This window comes from Myotis yumanensis, unplaced genomic scaffold (genome assembly GCF_028538775.1).
Source record: "Myotis yumanensis isolate MYYU_CA2020_CCGP unplaced genomic scaffold, mMyoYum1.0.hap1 SCAF_1, whole genome shotgun sequence".
NCBI classification, from domain to species: domain Eukaryota; kingdom Metazoa; phylum Chordata; class Mammalia; order Chiroptera; family Vespertilionidae; genus Myotis; species Myotis yumanensis.
This window is the reverse complement of record NW_027223752.1, coordinates 3,437,212-3,457,533: the sequence shown is the minus strand read 5'-3', so window position 1 is coordinate 3,457,533 and position 20,322 is coordinate 3,437,212. Positions and strand designations below refer to the sequence as shown.

The 20,322-nt window shown below is 59.6% G+C and overlaps 1 protein-coding gene and 1 long non-coding RNA gene across 2 annotated transcripts; one reads left to right on the top strand and one right to left on the bottom strand.

The window, feature by feature from the left end:
• Nucleotides 1–682: 682 nt before the first annotated feature.
• On the bottom strand, nt 683–3,815 carry LOC139000393 (uncharacterized). Its single transcript, XR_011469619.1, has 3 exons — nt 3,746–3,815; nt 2,952–3,089; nt 683–1,350 (listed from the first exon to the last, which is right to left on the bottom strand). It is a non-coding gene; the product is annotated as an uncharacterized lncRNA (long non-coding RNA).
• Nucleotides 3,816–3,946: 131 nt separating this feature from the next.
• Nucleotides 3,947–5,832, top strand: GSC (goosecoid homeobox). Its single transcript, XM_070402562.1, has 3 exons — nt 3,947–4,386; nt 4,821–5,080; nt 5,378–5,832. Exons 1-3 carry the CDS (start codon nt 4,032–4,034, stop codon nt 5,531–5,533), a joined length of 771 nt encoding a protein of 256 aa, XP_070258663.1. The 5' UTR covers nt 3,947–4,031; the 3' UTR covers nt 5,534–5,832.
• Nucleotides 5,833–20,322: the final 14,490 nt, after the last annotated feature.

Below are 20,322 nucleotides of genomic sequence, written 5' to 3'. Positions count from 1 at the left end.
ATTTCGTCCTCAGGGGCTCCGCGCGTTCATTTGGAAGGTTGCAAAAGAGGGTCTCTATCGCTGAGTGTAGAGGCCCCAGCCCCTGTGTGCGGAGCAGTTGGGTGGTATTCGTGCCTCTTGTCCTACTGCACACGCCTAACCTCCCGGGGGCAAATTCCCCCAGACTACTGGAGATGTGCCGGGGAGGCAGGGCCCCGGGGCGGGTTTTAAGCACTAGTTTGAGACAATGGATTTTTTTAAAGCCCCAACACAATGGAATTGCTCTGAATCCCAGGCGGGTCTGGGTGCTGCCCACAGGCGGAAGGCTCTCTGTGCTTTGCCCCCACTAACCGGCCCTGCAAGGCGGGCTCTGCACCTTTGAAAAGCACAGGCCACGTTTTGCACGTGACACGAAAAACCCCACTGAAACGCCCCCCATTATGCGCTCTGCTCTGTCGCCGGGCAAGAGGCTGAAAGAATTAAGGAAAGAAAGTTCCTGAAACCCTAAGAAGTTGGGGCCCCCGGATGCTTCAAGCTTTTATTGTTTGTTTGCTTTTAACAGCCGCGGGTGCTGGTTCGCGCGCAGGGATAGTGGGCGACAGCTTTCTCGGGGATGGAAACATCTGGGCGGGAGATGCCCAGGCGCGCTCCGAACTCGGGCGCTCTGTGTTACATCAGAGAAACAATGTCATCTGTGCTGAGGAATCAGTGTCGCGGTGACTGCGGCGCGGATGCCGGAACCGCAAATACACCTTATGCGTGTCGAATCCGCTGATCCGTTCTTTAATATCTTAAAAATGAGGGCTATTACCGGAGCGAAGGACTCCGCAGCAAACACATTTTCGTCGACTTCTGCGTGGTGATTGCTTCGTGTGAAATCGTGTTTGGGTGATAATGGGGGAAATCAGCAGCGTGTTTACCGCCTCTCCGCCCTCCGCGCTCGCCAGCCGCCTCGGCCACTCCGGGTCCTCCCTGCTGAGCGGTGCCTGCGGGCCGACAAACAATCGCGTAGCCACACGGGGTGGGCAATTTGCGTGCCACGCATTTGTCATTCCAACTGAACAGGGAGGCGCGAGGCCGCTGATTGTTGGTTCCGTGCAGCGGACACTTGTGGGTTTCGGCCGGAGGAGGCAGTCGCAGGGCCCCTGCCAACCTTCCCGGCTCCTGCCTTCCCGCGGACCCACCGCCCCGGGAGAGCCGGTGGGATAAGAGGAGTAGCATGGCCTGGGGTCCCTGCGTCCACTCCCAGGAAGCCCCTCTGCAGGAGGGCAGACCTTGGGAATGATTTTCCTTTTCTTGGGCCCAGCTGACATCCTTGGAGGGGGGTTGGAGGGGTGGGGACAGCACACTTCTTTGTCCCAAGGAAAAGCACTAAAAACAAAAATAAAATTAAAATGCCTCTAAGTCCACCCCCAGCCTCCGGGGGAAGGGGTCACAATGCGGCAGCCTCTTTAATGTCAGGGCGGTCAGCGACCCCGTGAGTGTGGCCGTGGTTCTATCCACTGGAAACCCCGAGGCCTAGAGGGAAGGGTGGTTGGCAAAAGTGGCCGCGTCAGGCTGGCAGCACAGTGCCCTTCTCACCCGGGAGTCGTGGGCGAGTGGGGGGACCCGGAAAGCCAGGGCCGAAGAAGTCTAACTGATGCATAGCATGAGCCCCAGTGCGCCGAGGGGAGGGAGCGTGGAGGAGAAACGCGGGGCGTCTTACACTGCGCACCACGGAGACACCCGCATGGACTCGGCCCCGTTCCCCTTGGCGCTTCTGCCTGGGGCAGGCTCGGCGAGGATCTGAAAGGACCCCTCACGTGCCCCCGCCGTGCACCCGGCCACGAACCCCAAAGCCGTGAGCGTCGCTGCGGAAGCGCAGCCTCGATCTGTCTCCCAGCGATGGCACCTGGGAGGCTGGGGGACGGTGTGCGCCGGGCCGTGGCGTGGAGTCTCCCGGAAAGGGGAAAGGCCCGGCCTCGGCGGGTGGGAGGGGGAGGCGCTGCACCGCTTCCCCCGACCTGTCCCCTCCGAAGGGCAGGACCCCGCTCCTGGCTCTGGGAGCAGCTTTTATTGTAAAAGTCCCGTCGCCTCCCCCGGAGACCCGGCTCCTCCCGCCTCGTCGCCGCCGACCACCGCTTCCCCCTCTGCTCGGCGCTCAGGCCCCGCGGGTGGGCGCGGGGCGCGGACGGAGGTGCGTGCTGTGCGGGGAGGCCCGGGAGGAGCGGCGCCGCCGCCCGGCTTCTCCGTTTGGGCCCCTCCCGCGCGCCGCCGGTTCGGCGCTCCGACCGGGAACCGCCACGGGCAAGCGGCCTTTCCCCTGCGCCCCGGCGCCCAGGCGGCGGCCCACGTTCTCAGACCTTGTGCGGCGACCTCCGGCAGCCCCGCGGAGCCCCTTAGCCAACCCGCGAGAAACGGGGAGAATGGGGTGAGTTAGAGGCTGCCCTCTCGCGGGACCCCCAGCGCCCCCACCTCTCGGCCCTCGCGGTCTCCCTGGGCCCGCGCTGCTCCTTCCCGGCCGACGCCGGAGCGGCCACCCCGCAGGGCCGAGGGCGGGACGCGCGCGCCGGCCCAGGGACCTCGGGGTGTCCTTTCGTTCCGCGCGCCCAGTAGCCTACCTTCTCGCGGGGCGCTCGGCTGCCTGCGCGCCGTCGTGGGCTGGACGCGACTCCCGAGGCTCCGGCGGGTGGGCGGGCGGGCGGGCGGTGCCGCGCGAGGATCCCGCAAATCACGCCGGCGCCGGCGGCGAGCGGAACCGGGCCGGGCCACCGAGGCCGGGAGCCCAGCCTGGGCCTTCCCCGGAGGGATAGCGAGGGGGCCTGGCCGGGCCGGAGCTGGCCATTCGGAGGGGAAAAGCGCGACGCAATGGTGGGGGGAAGGGGGAACCCCCAAAGCCCCATTTTTGTATTGAAACAAAAAGTTTGGGAGAGAAGACACCCCATTTCCAAAATATAATAATTTTTAAAAAGAAAAGAAAATGCAAAACCTACCGACACCCACGCAGTCCCCAGCTGGGAGCGGGCTCGGAAGGCTGCTGCTGATGGCCACGCGGAAAAGTGGCCGAGTTCGGTTTCCGCAGGGCAAGGCCTGGGGGCTGCCTGCTATGGTGCTTTTCAGACCCAACGTGGCTGAAAAAAATACACACACACGAATATTTAAAGACGCGCGCGGCACCGCTCCCGTCCTTGGTGCCTTTACAAATGTCGGCCTTTGCAAAAACTACTGGGTTCGGGGTGGCGGGTAACCAATCCCGTTTGGGAGACAAAATACAGCGGAGGTGAGATGAGGCGGCGAGCGCCGGGCCGGGAAGACCGGACTTTTCAGTCCTGCCGGAGGTGAACGCTGCCCCTCACATTTTCTAAAAAACAAAACAAAATCGGAAAGGGGGGGGGGGGGGAGAAAAAAGAAAAGTTGCCCCAAAGTAGAATCGGCCACAATGAATTTGAGCTTTTCGTCGAGGAAATCGCACCCAGTCCTAGGACCCAATCCGAGGGGAAAGGGGGGGGCGGAGAGGTCAGCGGAGGAGCGGAGCGCCGCGGCCGCACAATGGAATTAATGAGATTAACTGGGGCAATTAGGGCGCCCGCCCAGCTCCGCCGGCCCGCGGCGGGGCGGCTGAATGGAAAAGATTAGGTTAATTTCATTAATTTGCAATCCACAATCTCTCTTCAGGCCCCCTAACCCCCTCCCCTTGGCACCTTTGCCCCTCCCCCCTCCCAAGCCCCCCCCGCCCCCCCAGGAACGGCAAGGGCCGAATCTGGTCTGTTTGTCATCTGCATATTACCAGGAACTAAATCCAGGATGACGTCGACTCGGTATAAAACCAACAAGAGGTTCAGCTGGGCTAAACTCCGTCCTACCCGCGGGTTGAGTTCGGCGAGCGCTGCGGCGAGGGGAGGGCGGGAGGAGGGAGCGCGGACGCAGGGGGCGGGGAGGGGAGCGGGGCCGCGCACTCTCCGGCGCTCTCTTTCGGTTTGGTCCGGCTTCGGAGGAGCGTGGACCCCCCCACTTGGAGGCTCTTTTCCTCCGCGCGTCCCCTCCGCCCCCCGGTCCCGGCACGGGGCTCGGGGATGCCCGCCAGCATGTTCAGCATCGACAACATCCTGGCCGCTCGGCCGCGCTGCAAGGACTCGGTGCTGCCGGTCGCTCCCAGCACCGCCGCGCCCGTCGTCTTCCCGGCCCTGCACGGGGACTCGCTCTACGGCGCCGGCAGCGCCGCCTCCTCGGACTATGGCGCCTTCTACCCGCGCCCCGTGGCCCCCGGCGGCGCAGGCCTCCCGGCCGCGGTCGGCGGCTCCCGCCTGGGCTACAACAACTACTTCTACGGGCAGCTGCACGTGCAGGCGGCGCCCGTGGGCCCGGCCTGCTGCGGGGCCGTGCCGCCGCTGGGCGCCCAGCAGTGCTCCTGCGTCCCGACGCCCCCAGGTAGGGTCGTGCGCTCCGGCCTCCGCCGCCGGCCGCGGGCCTCCGCCTGGGGCGTGGGCGGGCGGTGGTGCCAGCTTTTTCCACTTTGCACTAACTTTCCTCCTCTTGCAAACCTGGACCCCCCCCCCTTATTTTTATTTTATTTTATTTCATTTATTTTATTTTATTTTCTGTTTTTGCCGATCGGGGCAGTGGTTTAACACTTGCTATGAACTTGACGAGGGGTTAGCAGGAACTGTCTGCGTAGGAGACTCAGGCTTTTAGGGTTCCCTGGCTGGCTTTGGGAGTGTGGGTGGACCCTCGATTTCCATGCACCTCCACTTCACAGCACTCCCTTGTAGACGAGTTTCATGAACGTTGGCGTGGTGGTGGCGGCGGGCGGCTGGCGCGCCGGGGCCAGGAAGCCGCTGACCTTGCGCCCCGCTCCTTCGCAGGCTACGAGGGCCCCGGCTCGGTGCTGGTGTCCCCGGTGCCGCACCAGATGCTGCCCTACATGAACGTGGGCACGCTGTCGCGCTCCGAGCTGCAGCTCCTCAACCAGCTGCACTGCCGGCGGAAGCGGCGGCACCGCACCATCTTCACGGACGAGCAGCTGGAAGCGCTGGAGAACCTCTTCCAGGAGACCAAGTACCCGGACGTGGGCACGCGCGAGCAGCTGGCCCGGAAGGTGCACCTCCGGGAGGAGAAGGTGGAGGTAGGCGCGGGCCCTGCGCTGCGCTCCAAGGCCCTTCCCAGATCCTAGGGCCCCGGCCGGGCTAGTCCGCGCTCCGCGGGCCTCTCCGCACTAAACAATATCCCATCTCCCGGCGGGGTGGCCGGGAGGCTGCGGAGGGCCCTTTAGGCCCAGGAAGTTGACGGGAAATGCGGCAGAGGGAGCGAGTCTCCTTTCTTTTCGTGGTCGCGGGCGCTCTCCTGGTCCCGGGTGCCCCGGCTCTGGGGGAACAAGCGCGCCTTTGCTGGTAACTGTTGTTTTGTCCTCCATATGCATCAGGTCTGGTTTAAAAACCGCCGGGCCAAGTGGAGGCGGCAGAAGCGGTCCTCGTCGGAGGAGTCGGAAAACGCGGAGAAGTGGACCAAGCCGTCTTCCAAGGCGTCGCCGGAGAAGAGGGAAGAGGAAGGTAAAAGCGATTTGGACTCGGACAGCTGACGGCCGCAGGCCGGCCTGGCGCTTGCCTCACGGGAAGGACTTGCACAGACAGACGATGCTACTTTGTTGCACACACGCTGCCTTGCAGGAGGGGTCGGGAGGAGGAACGAGGAAGGAGGAGCTGTAAATAGTGTACAGAGCCCGGAGGGCCGGGCGGCCGGTGCCAGGTCGGGCAGCGGCGGCTCGCAGCCCCGCAGTCCGGCTGAAGCCGAAGCCACCTGTGTCTTGCTCGCGTTCGCTGTAGTATTTATAGTTAAGTTAAAGGTGACAACCCAATAAAGTGACGGCCATGTAGATGGGCCACAGGCTGTTTTTCGTGCCTCCGCAGGACCCCGGGCCGAGGCCCAGGAAACAAATCGATGTAGCCCAGCTTTGGAAGGAAAATGGGGCAGCTCTGACGTGTCCAAAAGAAAAAGAAACTGTGGTTATGAATCCGCCCCAGGGCGGGCGGCTGTTCTGGTTTGAAAGTACACTTGGTTTCTAGGTCTCCGGGAAGGGGTGGGGAGCGCTGGGGTCTGTTGGGGGGCGGGGTATAGCATCGCCCGGTCAGGTTCCCCTTTCCCCAGGCCCTTGGGGAGACCGTCCCAGGCAGGAAGCTGTCACGGGAAGCAGAATCCATCCGCAGGGGAGCTGGGGGAGCCCGGGACCCTCCGCAGGCCCTGCTCCTGCGAATTCCCCGCACCTGAGGCTAAGGGTTCGCAGGTGAGGTCAGGCATAGGCGAGCCCTCGCTCCCTCTGCTTTCCTGGCCTTTCCTGGGCGCTGCTGCTGCTGCCCGCCTCCTCCAGGGCAAGCGTTTCTGCCCCACAGCCCTGCTGGCCTGGCTCCTGCCCGGTGGCCAGGGCTGTGTGCCCCGGGGCGCAGTGGAGACCGCGCGCTGGGCCCTTAGGGCTTCTCCCTGAGCGCTTAGTTCTGGGGATCAGGCGGCCAACCGGGCCTAAGAGCGCCCTGGCTGCCCAGTGCGAGGTGGGAGCACAGGCGCCTCCTGCTTTCTCCCTAAGCTGTCTCGTCTCTGGGCCAACTGGGGCCACAGGAGTGCCCCAGCGAGCCCGGTGCGCTGGTCCTCCCCTGGGAAGGCCTGAGTTGGGCGGGTGAGCGCTTGGGATAAGGAGGGAGGTAAGAGCAAGCCTTCCCTGTGATTTCCCAGACCAGGGGCGGGCGGAGAGGAGGTCAGGGCCCCCCACAAAGTGGCTTCTAGTGCTCGAACGTTAGGTGTTGCATTAAATCCATTGCATAGACGAGGAAGCTAAGACTGAGCTCTGCAGCTCCGCGGAGGTGTCCGCCCGGAGCAGGAACATGTGAGCGGCGTTTCCTGCCCCGGGGCTGCGCCGCATTTGGTGTGAGCACCCTCCGGGGAAGCTGTGCGTGCGGCTGTGGAACTCTGTCCGCGCAAGGTAACAGCTTTTTACAAGAAGCAGTATTTTTTTCACAGCTTCTTATATGTTTAAAAGGTGCTTCTGGAGTAGATGAGGTGACACTTGTGAAATATGCAGTGCCTCCCAGTCGTCCCTCTTTAATAAGGAGGCACTTACTCCTAGACCCACCGAGGGGGCAAGGGCGCCGTGTTCACACCCAGACTCCATCCTTGGTGACCTTGGCCAATGACTTGGCCCCAACTCTGCTCCTTGCTTTCCATGCCCGTGAGCCAGGCACAGTGGTCCTGTCTGCTGCTCTGTTGTGCGCATCACAGGCGCTGTGATGGAGCCTCCAGCCTGGCTACTTTTTAGAACATAAGTAACGGTTTTTATTGTCTCAGGCCAGCACATCAGGATCTGTGTTCATGACCTCATTTTCCTTTTCGAGAGCTCTGGGGTGGGGAGTGTCTTCACCATTTTTACGGGTGAGGAAATTAAGGTTCAGAAAGGTTAAATATTTGAACAACGTTCAGTTCGTAAGAAATAGAGAGGGACGCCATCGTCGCCCACCTAAGTCTTATGCCATCATTGGGAATGTTCCCACTGAGACCAGGGCTGGAGCGCTGCTCAGCAGAGCCGATTCCTTACCTTCAGATGGATCTTGTGCCGTTGGCCTGCCTGACTTCCAGGGTGAGGGGGCCTCGCCTGCTGGGCACTCAGCTCCCCATTGCTGCTCCTGGGTGCTGACCCCACCCCCCATCAGAGGGGTGAGCCTGCAGGCGATCCAGGATGAGCCCTGACTCCCCCTCCTTAGGCACTCCGTTATTCTAGAACAGCGGTCGGTCGGCAAACTCATTAGTCAGCAGAGCCAAATATCAACAGTACAATGATTGAAATTTGAGAGCCAAATTTTTTTAACTTAAACTATATAGGTAGGTACATTGTTATTAACTTAATTAGGGTTCTCCTAAGCTGGCCTTTGTTAAAAACGTCCTCAATCTGAGGGGTTGACCTCAGCAAATGTACCCCCACTTCTTCTAATGCCACTTTTTCAAAATAGACTCGCCCAGGCTGAAAACCGACTTCTGTGCATGGGCCACGAAGTTTCAATTGCACTGTATGTGCGCCCCCGCACATGGTATTTTGTGGAAGAGCCACACCCAAGGGGCCAAAGAGCCGCATCTGGCTCGCGAGCCGCGGTTTGCCGACCACTGTTCTAGAACGTTCTAGCAGGGCAGCAGTGGCGGCAGTATCCCACCCTGAGAGATTTGACATCTTCAGGACTATAAAGCCCTCTGTGTCTCTTTGCCCAGAACGTGCTCTCACACTTCCTGTATGAGGGGATCTTGTATTCTAAAAAGTATGCATTTGTCTAGTCTGGAGAGGGGTTCGTGGCAAGTGACAGGGAGAGGGGACCGAGGGAGGAGCAGGTTCGGTCCGCCCCTCTTTCTCCTGCAGGCCCCGGGCAGCTGGGGCTCGGTCTGCTGTCTGGGCCCGCGGTGGGAGTCGGGGAGGCTGGGTGGTGTCACGGAGCAGGGGACACGCGGCCTCACGGGCAGGGTCTGGGCCTCGTGACTGGGAGTTGGGGTCAGGGTGTTGGGGAGTGGTGTGCGTGTGTGTTCAAACGGGCCTGGCGTAAGGCCTCCGCTCTGCACAACTCCCCTGGAACTGAAGGTATTCTCCCCATTTCACAGTTGAGCAAACCGAGGCTTCACGTTAGCACGAGGGGCCAAAATGAGAACTGCCGTCTGCACGAGACAAGGCTCTTGCGATGCCCTTGAGCCAGGCGCCTCACAGAGCCCAGCTGCTCTTCCTGGTGAACACACAGCTGTGGACACAAGTTCCACAGCACGTGACGCACAAGTGCCTGCCGCTGCCCCTGGGACCACGGGAATTAATCCGCCACTAAGTGCAAGGAGCAGGGACAACTACTAGAACCCCTAACGTCAGTCTAGCACTTGCCACGGCAGAGGCTTCCGCAGAGGCTCCAGGCCCTCGGGAGGCGGGAGGCCAGGCCCTTGTTCAGATGGGAATCTCGGAGGCTCTGACTAAACGCCTGCCCTTGGCACCTAGTGGAGGACTGAGCGGGCCCTGAGCCCCCAAGGCCCGAGCAGGCCTCCCACAGACCTGCGGGTGCAGGCAAGGTATGGGGGAGCGGCTTCCGGGTGCCGGGTCACCTGGGCCAAGTAACAGCATGCAGTGTTGGGGGGAGAGCGGGTCCTCTGATTGTGAACAGGCTGCGTGGAGCGAGGGCCCTTTCTGCTCTTAGCACTGGGCTGTGCATGGGGTGGGGGCGCTGGGAAACTGCTCTGCTACCCACATCCCTGGAGAGCACCTCTCAGTGACCGTTCCTTAATCACGTGGCCTTTCACCAGCGTTTGGCCGAGGAGTCAATGTCTTGAGCCTGCGTGAAGGATGTTGTTCTAATGGCTGCGTGTGAGAGCGAGGCTGCAGATTCCTCCTTGAGTGTGGGGGAGACGGGGCGGGAGGTAGGGGTGACAGGGAGCTCATTTCCTGGATCTGATGAGGTTTTAAGTGGCTCAAGTAAAGCAGTTTAGGCACCCCGACCCCCACCCGAAGCTCTTTGGGTTCCTATGGTAGGGCCCCAAATTCACTTTCCTTTTGTTCATTGCACACCCAACCCGGTCATCTCCTTACGGGAAATGAAGGAGGGCAAATGCGTCCGTTCGCCTTCATGGAGGTGGAATTCCAGCCGGGGGAGGGGGCGATGGGGCGAGTGGGCAGCTGGGCGGCTGGCCCTTAACCCACACTGGTCCCAGCCTCCATCCAGCCGGGACCGGGGAAGAGTCCTCCTCGCCTGTGAAGTGGGCTTGGGCGGAGGCTGGAGAGGCTGGGAGGCAGCACCCAGCAGTGGCTGACAGGGAGTAACACCTCCATGGGCTGGGGAACGCCCTGCATAAGCAGATTGGAATCAGGAACACGCCTTGTTTGTAATTGTTGGTGTAGGAGTTTTTGCATGACCACAGGACACAGGCTTAAGACAAGGGAGCATCTGATAAGGTATAATAGGTCGTCTTCTCCAGAAGAGGTTTAGGACAAGCAGATTTAGAGGGAAGAGGGCGGGAACTGGGAGTGGATTTGGATTTCGTTTCCGAGCTTTGTGAAATGACCTTGACATTTTTTCCAAAGTTCTGGGAGGAACGGATCGTGGCAGGGTTTTGGCAGCCGGGACCACTGGCTGGGGGACCTGGGGTGTCCCGGAGGCCCGTGCTGGAGCCGTGTGACAACATGGAGGCCTCTGCCTGCTGTGGCGTGGTAGATCCCGGGAAAATAAGAAGCCATTGTCTCTGCGCCCCCGGGACCCGGGACCAGGAGGGTGAATGATGGCGCGCTGCGGCCTGTACAGCGGGGCTGTAATTTTTGGATTCCTGCGGTCCTCACTGGTTCTCAAGAGTCCAGCCCTGGGAAGCGTCAGTGAAGAGAGAACTTAAGAACCCTCTCCCTTGCCCTAGCCGGGTTGGCTCAGTGGATAGAGCATTGGCCTGGGGCCCTCAGTAGGGGGTGTGCAGGACGCAGCCAATCAATGAGGCGCTCTCTTCCTTGATGTTTCTCTCTCTCCCTCTCCCTTCCTCTCTGAAATCAATAAAAAAAATATATATTCAAAAAATAGAAATAATACCGTCACAGAAACATCTAGAATAGTGTTTGACCCCAAACCTGGGAACTGTAGCATAGCCAAACTAACACATAAAATTAACCATCACACATAATATTAAAAAAGAATAAATGCCACAAACTAGATGAAAAAAAATTAAAAAACAAAAGAATTTAAGGACAAGACCCACGTCGCCCAGCAGCCTGCGGTGGCCACGGGCATGTCGCCAACAGGCCGCACACCACACAGGGCAGGGCTCCCACGCGGCCGTTCCTCCTGAGGTGGGGCAGGTAGGGGCTCGGGCAGAGACAGCCTGGCCGGCGGGGTCTGAATCAGCAGCAGCATCCGCCAGGCCAGCCTCGCGGTGCCGGTGCCGCTTTAATCGTCTCCCAAACCAATTATCGACATCACCCAGCGAGGCCAGGAGATGCCTCTTTCCAGATGCAGCTGGGTTAATCCTCCTTTGAAAATCCTCAAAGTGCTAAGTCTGGGACCAGAAAAAGCACGCTGGCCCCTCCGAGAGCAGGGAGGCCCACGCGCTTGGCAAGGCCCCTCCGAGGAAGGCGCAGGCCGCTGTGAAGTGGAATCCCAGCTGGTGGCTTCATCTGAAGACGCTCCTCAGGGGCCAGATGGCCGGGACATCAGGGGGATGCGTGCGCTCAGCGTGGTTTTGTGTTGGAGGAATAAATATTTCAATCCGAAACCAAATGAATCACTTTCTACTGAAGCGGGCAGGGGCGGAACATCGTGTGTGTGTGTGTGTGTGTGTCTGTGTGTCTCCACGCCCCAACCCTACACGTTTCCCCAGCACGCAGGATTCCCGCCACACCGGAACCTCCACAGAGGCTGTCCCCCGGCCCATGGGCAGGACGCCAGGAGCACGGTGGCGCCTCCTGCTGGAGGGTCGCTGATTTTCTTTTGCATCTGCTTTTGCTGCAGGAGACTCCAGACATGCCGGGCTGAAACCCAGGCTCTGGGCCCTTGTACTTGGCTAGAGGAGACCCTCCGGGTTCCGTTTCAGTTTTGGCCTCTGCGGCCTGGGCTCTGATACACGTGTGAGCGAAGAACACTTAACCCCTCTCTTGCCGGCAGTTACAGCTCTGGGAAGGTCGGAGGTCTCTCGTTTATTTTTGTCTTTATGAATGACATTTGCATGTCTTTTTTGTTTGTTTGTTTAAAGAGGAGAGACAGTTTCTGCGTTGCCGGGAGGGTGTCATCAAAAACTGGACGGGAATGTTCTTTAGGGATCGACAGTTTCATAATCACTTTCCTGAGCAGGCCCTTGTCCAGTCCCTGCTAAGGCTGGGGAGGCCCGTGGAGGTGGCTGCTGTCATCTCGTTACGTAACAAGAGCCACAGCGACAGATCCTGCCCTGCGTCAGGCCCCCCCTCTGAGTGCTTTATTCGTTGTAGCTTATTCAATCCCGTCAGGGCTCTGTGAAGTGGGCATTCTCTTTATTTTTATTTATCGATTTGAGAGAAAAAGAGAGAAACCTCGATTTGTTGTTCCACTTAGTTACGCACTCATTGGTTGACTCATCTGTGCCCTGACTGGGGATCGAACCCACAACCGTGGCGTATTGGGATGAAGCTCTAACAGAGTGCGCTGCCCGGCCAGAGCGAAGCTGGCCTTGCTGTCTCCATTGTGCAGAAGGTGACATGACATGTCCGTTTACGTGAGGCTGAGTCTCAGACTCCAAATCCAGTGCTCTTCCCACACCTCCCGGCACCTCCCTTAGCAAGGACAGCCAGGAGGTCGGGGTTCGAGTCGCAGCGGGTCGCCCACCGGCAGCGTCACCTTTGAGCTGCCCACTCATTAGCGTGGGAGCGTTATCATTTCCTGCAACTCATGACAGTGATGTAGGGTTTTGAAAATGAAAATGATTAATCAAGGAACATATATCAACACACTGAAAACAGTTGGCACCTGACCGGTGGGGCTCAGTGGTTAAGCATCGACCCAGGAACCAGGTCAGGGTACACGCTGGGGTTGCGGGCTCAATTCCCGATGGGGGTGCGTGCGGGAGGTGGCCAATCGAATGATGTTCCTCTCTCATCGATGTTTCTAGCTCTCTATCCCGTTCCCTTCCTCTCTCTCTAAAAATCAATAAAAACATGTTTTAGGAAAATAGTCAGCAACATGTAATATATTTGTGAAGACCTTCAGCAACAATGACAGTAATAACACTAATGACCTCCATGCAGGTCACAAATGTTAAAAGGTGCCCAGTCTGCGCCAGGTGCTGTTCTAGGTGCTGGGAGCCAGCCGCTGCCCTCCTGGGGTTTTGTGTTCTGTGGGGGGACAGCCGCCAAGTAGACAGGCTGTAGTGTTAGTGTACGTGCTAAGAGGAAAGCCGAGGTTGCTAAGGAGAGAGGGCACAAGGGGAGGAGTTGGGACACTTGCAATGTGGTCTACGGTCTGTGTGGCGAGGGGAGTAAATGTCGTCTTAACTGATCCTCCAGAGCAGGGGTGGCAGACTGGCCCTTGGCCTGTTTGGTCAATAAAGTTTTATTGGAACACCGCTGTGCTCGTTGATTTAAGTATTGTCTATGGTTGCTGCCCCCCCTCCCCCCTCCCCGCCCCGCCCCCCAGTGGCGGAGTTGAGTCTTTGCAATAGAGACTGTCGGGCCTGCAGAACTGAAAGTATTTACTATCGGGTCTTTCACAGGAAAAGTTTGTGGATCCCTGGTCTAAAGCTTAGAGCGTACACCAGAAATGGAGGCTGTTGCTAATAAGGGATGGAGCCAGGCTGTACACTCATTTGCCTAATGCCTCCTTCCTTCCCCTGTTCCTAGCACAGTTTAGGCCCCTGTGATGAGGGTGGGGGTGGGATGTAAGGCTGGATACAGAAGCCCCGATAGGTACAATATGGCACCTGACGCCTGAGAGCTGCTGTCTTGCCCTCTTGTTGATGCAGTCTGCATGTGCACGAAACAGTTTCTGAACAATGGGAAACAGGATGTCAAAAAGTGCTCAGTTATGAGACATCTACTGGGAGACAGAGAGGAAAGACAGCTGCAACCCTAGAAGGCTTCCTGGAGGAGGTGGTAGTTGCCTGTGGATTAGCATTTGGCCAGCAAGGAGGCCCTTTAACCAGACCAGAGAGGAGGCTGCCTGGCCACCACACCCCAGCCTTTCTGTGCACCAGTTCGCTCCCTCTGTTCCTCCAACACTCGCCAGGCACCCACGGAGCGCCAGCCCCGGGCTGAGTTGAGCAGGGGCTGTCCTCAGGCACGCCATTAGGCTGACCTGATACCACGTGACCGGTGCTGGGGTGCAGGGTGGGGGACCCCACGGCATGCTGTGGTTGGGCAGAGGAGAGGTCCTAGGCTTTGGGTGGTGGGTCATTGGAGCCTTGTGGTTTGAGGCACCTGGTGATGGGGGCTGTGGGGGGGGATTGTGGGAAGAGGGAGCGACTTGAGCCAACGCTTGGTGGTGGGAGGGCAGGGTGTGAAGAGGAGCCACCAGTAGGGGTTTGTCTGAGCAGGAGCTTGGTGGGAATCCGCAGGTGGGTACTGTGTAGAGCTCAGCTCACTGTTTTATTTTATTTCTTATTTGTTTTATATTTTTAAATGTATGTTTTAATTAAAAAAAATTTTTAATCCACACCCAAGGATATTTTCTCATTGATTTTTTTTTTAGAGAGCCAGAGAGAGAGACACATCAATGTGAGAGCAACACACTGATTGGTTGCCTCTTGTAAGAGCCCGGTTGAGCCTGCCACCGAGGTCCATGCCCTTGACGGGAATTGAACCCGGGACCCTTCAGTCCTCGGGCCAACGTTCTATCCACTGAGCCAAACCGGCTAGAGCTCAGTTCACTCTTTTCAAGTCAACCTGCAGAGCAGGCTCCCTCCCCCCAGGTGTCAGAAGACAGCACGGAGATGACCAGGCCCTCCCGACACGGCATTCTGTCCACTGTCCGCCACAGGCCTTCCTGCCCCAGCGAGGCCGCGGGCCGTCTCAGCAGCATCTGCTTGGCGTCCTCTCCATCTGCTGTTACAGAGGAGAGAAGAACATCTCACTTGGAGCCTTCCACAGAGATTTTTTTTTAAATTTGGAATGGGTTTTAAAATACAGTGATTTGTGGCTGGTAGTAGAGTTCATCAAAGTGGTTTTTCCAGATGCTGTAGTTCTGGGGCAGCTGACACATTGAGGCTCTCCCCCCACTCCCTTCACCCCCTATGTACCCCCCCCCCCCCATGTTCTAAGTTCCTCACAGGAACTGGCAGAGGCATGCGTGTGGCATCTTACAGCTTAGAGAACCTGTCCCTACAAAAACCATAAGGTGTGGCCATGGCAGGGACTGTTCCTTCCATTTTAAAGAGGATCAGAGAGGTCAAGCTGCTATCCTCAGATCACACAGCACAGGGGCTGAGCAGAGGTGTCCAAGTCTTCCATTCATAGCTGGCTTTGTCCGAGGAGTACAGCTGTTCTTCCTGGATATGACAGCATGTATGTTTCAGCATCAGGTGAGAGCCAAACGCCTACTCTTCCTGGTGACAAATTCTCCAAATACCACTTCCTCCAGGCAGCCCTCTTGGATAGCCTCCAGCCTCAAAGACTTTGGCCTGATCGCTTAGGGGTCTGACAGTTTGTACAGACTCTTGGACACGCCTAGAGCTCATAAAGGCCCAGGATGTCCCCCTACCAAGTCACCATATGTCAAGCTTCGTGTCTGCCAGTGGCCATGCACTTCTCATGCTTCCAGGGAGCAGATCTGCTCCACGTACCTGCCGCGCCACCCTCCCCCACCCTGTACCGATTTCCTTGGCACTGGAATCGCGCCCTCGTAATCCCTTGACAAAGGGCTTAGCTCTATTTACAACCTCTGGCAGAAGGCGAGCCTGGGGAGCTGTAGTAACTCACGGGCATGGATTTGTTTTTAAGCTGTTTTGTCTCCTGGAATGGGACACAGGTCAGTTCCGATAATGAAGACAGTGAGTGTTTGTACAGCCCTTGGCAGCCCCTGCGTGATGTTTGCAGGCAACTTGTCCTGGGGTCCCACCGCCTCCCTTGGGGACAAGCGTTCCTTTTCCCACCACACGTGGGAGGGCTGTGGCCCTCAGGGCTCAGGCTGGGAGTGAGAACAGAGTGAGGGGTGGGCAGGGAGCTCCGCGCTGGGTCCCCCAGAGGCTGGGTCCCCTGGACGCCCAGCGTTGGAAGGTCATGGGGCCGCGGGGCTGGGAGTAGCTGTCCCAGGCCTCTCTCCTGCTGCTCACCTTTCTTCTGGATACGGCAGCCCCAGAGCAGCTACTTGACTGCTTTCTCCGCCCAGCTCTGCGGGCCCAGGGGGAGCGCGGGGGGCGGCCGGCCAGGCCTCCCCTGAGCTCAGCAGTGGGAGGTGGGCTGCTCAGGCTGCTTTTCTGGGGGGGGGGGGGGGAGCACATTGAGGGCAGGTCTGGCCTGAGATGGGGGGCTGGGCACCGGTGATGGAGATCAGGCCTGCGTCCTCTGCATGTGCTGCCGCCTGGGCCCGGCAGCGACAGCCCCACTCACGTCTTCAGCTCCTTGTTGCCCATATTTCAAGTTAGGCCCCAGCGAGGACGAAGCGTGGGGGAGGGAGGGACAGGGCCGCTGGGGACTGAGCATCAGAAGTTGGGCCTCTGCCATTTCCTGGCTCGGTGACCTTTAGCTGCCACCCTCAGCCTCTGGGCCTCAGTTTCCCCATCTGTTGGGGGTCACTAATCCTGCCCTGTCCACCCGTGGAGACGGTGAAAGGCTCACGCCGTCTGGTGGCCGTGAACAGGCTGTGTCGGTGTCCCCTCAGCGTGAGGAATTCAGACATTATTATTATTTTTATTATTATTATTATTATTTGTTAATCCTCACTAGAGGATGTTTTCTCCTTTGCTTTTTCAGAGAGAGAGGAAGGGAGGGAGGGAGGTTAGAAGGGAGGGAGAGAGAGAAACATTGATGTGAGAGACACACATAGATTGGTTACCTCCTGCACGGGCCCCAACTGGGGGCGGAGAGCAAACCGCAAACCAGGTACGTGCCCATTGGTTGAGTCAGGTATGTGCCCTGACCGGGGATGGAACCGGCACCCTTGGCCGATCAGGACGACGCTCTGACCACCTGAGCGACCGGCCAGGGCGAGCCCCCCTGTTTGGCCATCTCCGGCTGCCATAGCAAAACCCCGTGGACGGGCGGCTTAAAGACCGGAAAGTTAGTCTCTCCAGCTCTGGAGTCTGGAAGTCCAGGATCGAGGTGTCGGCGGGCCTGGCCGCTTGGCTTGCAGGCGGCCACCTCACCCCTGTCCTCGCGCGGCCTTTCCTGCCTGCACGGCTTCCTCTGCTTATAGGACGCCAGTGCCCTCAGGCCAGGCCCCGCCTCACGGTGCCCTTCAACCCCACGCCCTCCTTAAAGGCCTGATCTCCAGGCACACTGGGGATTGGGCTTTGACATGTAAGTCTGGAGGGACACGCTTCAGCCCTTGGGTCGGCTTCCCCTACGGAACCGACAGGCCCAGCCTCGTGGACGGGGCTGGATTACGTAAGTCACACATGATTTTCCCCATTTAAAAAAATATATTTTATTGATTTCAGAGATGAAGGGAGAGAGAGAGAGAGAGAAACATCAATGATGACAGAGAATCATTGATCAGCTGCCTCCTGCACGCCCCCTACTGGGGATGGAGCCTGTAACCCGGGCATGTGCCCTGACCGGAAATCGAACCATGACCTGTTTCATAGGTCCAAGCTCCACCACTGAGCCACACCAGCCAGGCCAAATTTTTCTGTTTTGTCCATCAGCACTGCCCATCAGAGCTTCGGCCATCGGCCCAGTCTCCAGGGGCTTCTCCTGATAATGCTACTAGCAGCAGCCACCACACATTGAGCACTGACTGTATACACGACCCGTCCAGGCCGCGCCTCACCTTCGCCCTGTGAGGGGGGGACAGTCATTTGTTCCCTTGGATTGAGGAGGAGCCTGCGGCTCAGAGCGGGAGGCCCCACTAGGAAGTGTCAGGGAGGCAGCGTGAAGCCGCATCTGTCAGACTCAGGGCTGCCCTCCCCCCTCCCCATCCTTCTTACCTCTGAACACCCAGTGCGGGCCCTGCCACCATCCCTTCGTCCCAAACCAGCTCCGATGTCCCTACCCAGCAGCCTCTCTGTCTCTGTGGAGGGTTACGGGCCAGATAAACGGCGTCTTCTGCTCAGTAATCCACACGCCAGCTCCGCGGGGACGGGGCTGGCACCGGCGGCCTTCTCCCTGCCTGCAACTCCGCTCAGCGCTCGGGGGAATCCTCCCCACACATAGCAACAGTTTCCAGGCCGAGCCAGCCAGAGGCTTCCAAGTAGAGGGGTCATTTGGAGGCAGCCCAGCGTCTTCATGGGATGGAGGTGACCGCCAGTGGCCGGCTGCGGAGGGAGGTGTGTCTTTGCAGCGAAGGGTGGCTGACCTCCAGGGTCCTTTCCAGCGCCTGGGGTGTTCTGGGCGCGGCCCCTGGAACTCAGGACGCCTTTGCCTGGTCGCAGAGCGGCTGGTTTTCAGAGCAGAGGCCAAGGGGCCCGGGCAGCGGCCTCCTGCACAGCCCGGCCCGGAAGCCGGTGCCAGATGACAGCCGGCTCTGGTTCTGCTCCGAGCCTCCCTGCAAGTGAGCGATTCGCAATCATGTCAACCCCGTTCAGCCGCCTCGCCAGGCCTCCTCCACTGTCCTGCGGGCTCGGTCTGCATTTGGTCCAAATTATGTGCCCGCTGACAGACAGCGGTAAAAGTGCTTTAGCAGGATGAGGGGCGCAGGGGATCCTGCCTCCGGGCGGGGGAGGGGGGAGGCCCTGGGCTCTGCCTCCCGAGCTGGGGGACACGGGCAGGCCGGACCGCTTCATCTCCTGGAGACGTGGTTGCCTGAGTCTAGAGCGGCGCTAGTAACCCAGGCCCCTCTGTTCTCTCCAGGGCCGCGCACGGAGATCCCGGAGGCATGAAGGCTGCGTCCCCCCTTCCCCGCGAGGGCGGCTGAGCGGCCTCCAGATGAATTGGATGTGAAGTGGCGGAATAGGACGTTGATCACAGCCCATATTTTTGCTGCATCTACGCGGTGTTTTTCAGACCCCCCGACGCAGCATCTGGGAGGCCTGACACGAGCGATGGCACGCGGGCTGCGAGCTTGGAAAAGCGCCACCCGGCCCGGCCCGCGCGAGGCACTTCCTGATGGATGCCTGCGATAACGGATGGGATGAGCCAGGAATGTTCCGGACCAGGAGGAGGCTGGGGGAGGAAGCGGGGCTGGACATGTCCGGGCCTCCCTGTAGCAGCTCCATCTGTGAGGCGAGGGCCAGCCGAGCACGGGGTCCAGGCGCGGGTCTCCCAGGGGCGCCCAGAGCCCGGGAGCCGGGGAGCCGGCCTGGCTGAGGGCCCAGGCTCAGAGCCATCGCAGGGTCGGGGAGGCGGCCATCGGACCGAGGCCTCAGGCCAGGGCCAAGCTGGCAGGAACGACTTTGGGAAGTTGGGACGTGTGGTCAGGGGTGGCGCTGTGAGCTCGGTGCTGGGGTGCTGGCTGTGAGGACATGGGGGGGCGGTGAAGGGGGGTTAGGGGTGCTGGGGGGAGGGGAGGCAGGCCCGCTAGAGGCAGGCCTGGGAGGCACTTGGGCAGCAGGCGGTGGAGTCTGGGTCCCAGGCCCACTCGGGCTCTGCCCTGGGGGCTGTGTGAATGCGGTTCCCCCGGGAGCAGCGCTGTTTTTAGCTAACACTGGGGCGAAGGTCCATGAGGCAATGTGAGCACTTCCTGCCTGGACCTCCCAGGGCCGCCCGCCTCTGTCCCCGTCGCCGGCTCTCTGGGCCCTGCCTCGTGCCCGCGCTTTCTGGTCCTTGTTGCCTTTCCTTTCTCTCCTCTCCCTGGACTCACTCCTCCTTCCCCCCTCCTGGCCCTTCGCACCCCATCACCTTTGCCCTTTGCCCTTTGCCCTTTGCCGGGGGCTGCGATGCGGGAGATGCACAGGGCAGAGCTCCAGCCAGGGCAGGAGCCAGACGTGGGAGCTGACGGTGCGGGAGAGCAGGGGTGCCGGCCCGAGGGCACCCCGAGGGCACGGACCTTCCCTGCAGGCCCTGCCTCAGCGCCGGCTGCTCGGGCACCGGGCACCGTTACCTGGGAGAGAGACCTCGGAATTGACAGAGGCTTTATGTATTTATTTATTTAACCCTCCCCGAGGATGTGTTTGCTTGTTTTTTCATGATTCTAGAGACAAAGGGAGAGGAAGGAAGAGGGAGCGAGCGAGCGAGAGAGACAGAAACATCGATATGAGAGAGAACCAGCACATCGATCGGTCGATGGCCTCCCATACGCAGGCTCCCCAACCGGGAGCGAACCCGCCGCCTCCGTGTAGAATTAATAAAGGTTTTAAAGATTCCTGCCCTACCCTGGCTGGTTTGGCTCAGTGGATAGAGCGTCGGCCTGTGGACCGGAAGGTCCCGGGTTTGATTCCGGTCAAGGGCACATGCTTGGGTTGTGTCCTCGATCCCCAGTTTGGGGCGTGCAGGAGGCAGCCGACCAATGATTCTCTCTGATCATTGATGTTTCTCTCTCTCCTTCTCCCTTCCTCTCTGAAATCAATAAAAATATATTAAAACAAAAAAGATTCCTGCCCTACAGCCTTTCCCAGGGGCCACACGGACAGTGTCCAGGTGGAGTGTAAGGAGGCTGGGGCGGGAGGCGGGGGGCAGGAGTGGCTGAGGGACACGGGCTGAGCCGAGTGGAGGGTGCAGGGATGGGCCCTGCCTCTCCTGGGGATGGAGCTCCCGTGTCCTCCCGGAGCAGGTGTCGGGGAGCAGCTAACGGGGGGCCCTATCCTTTAACTCGGTGACGGCTCCGTTCCGGGCTT

Bases quoted from the DNA above. Each gene is read 5' to 3' on its own strand.
- GSC (XM_070402562.1), top strand. From the start codon at position 4,032: ATGCCCGCCAGCATGTTCAGCATCGACAACATCCTGGCCGCTCGGCCG. The intron at 4,387-4,820 runs GTAGGGTCGTGC...GCTCCTTCGCAG, and splicing joins CTGCGTCCCGACGCCCCCAG to GCTACGAGGGCCCCGGCTCG. The intron at 5,081-5,377 runs GTAGGCGCGGGC...CATATGCATCAG, and splicing joins TCCGGGAGGAGAAGGTGGAG to GTCTGGTTTAAAAACCGCCG.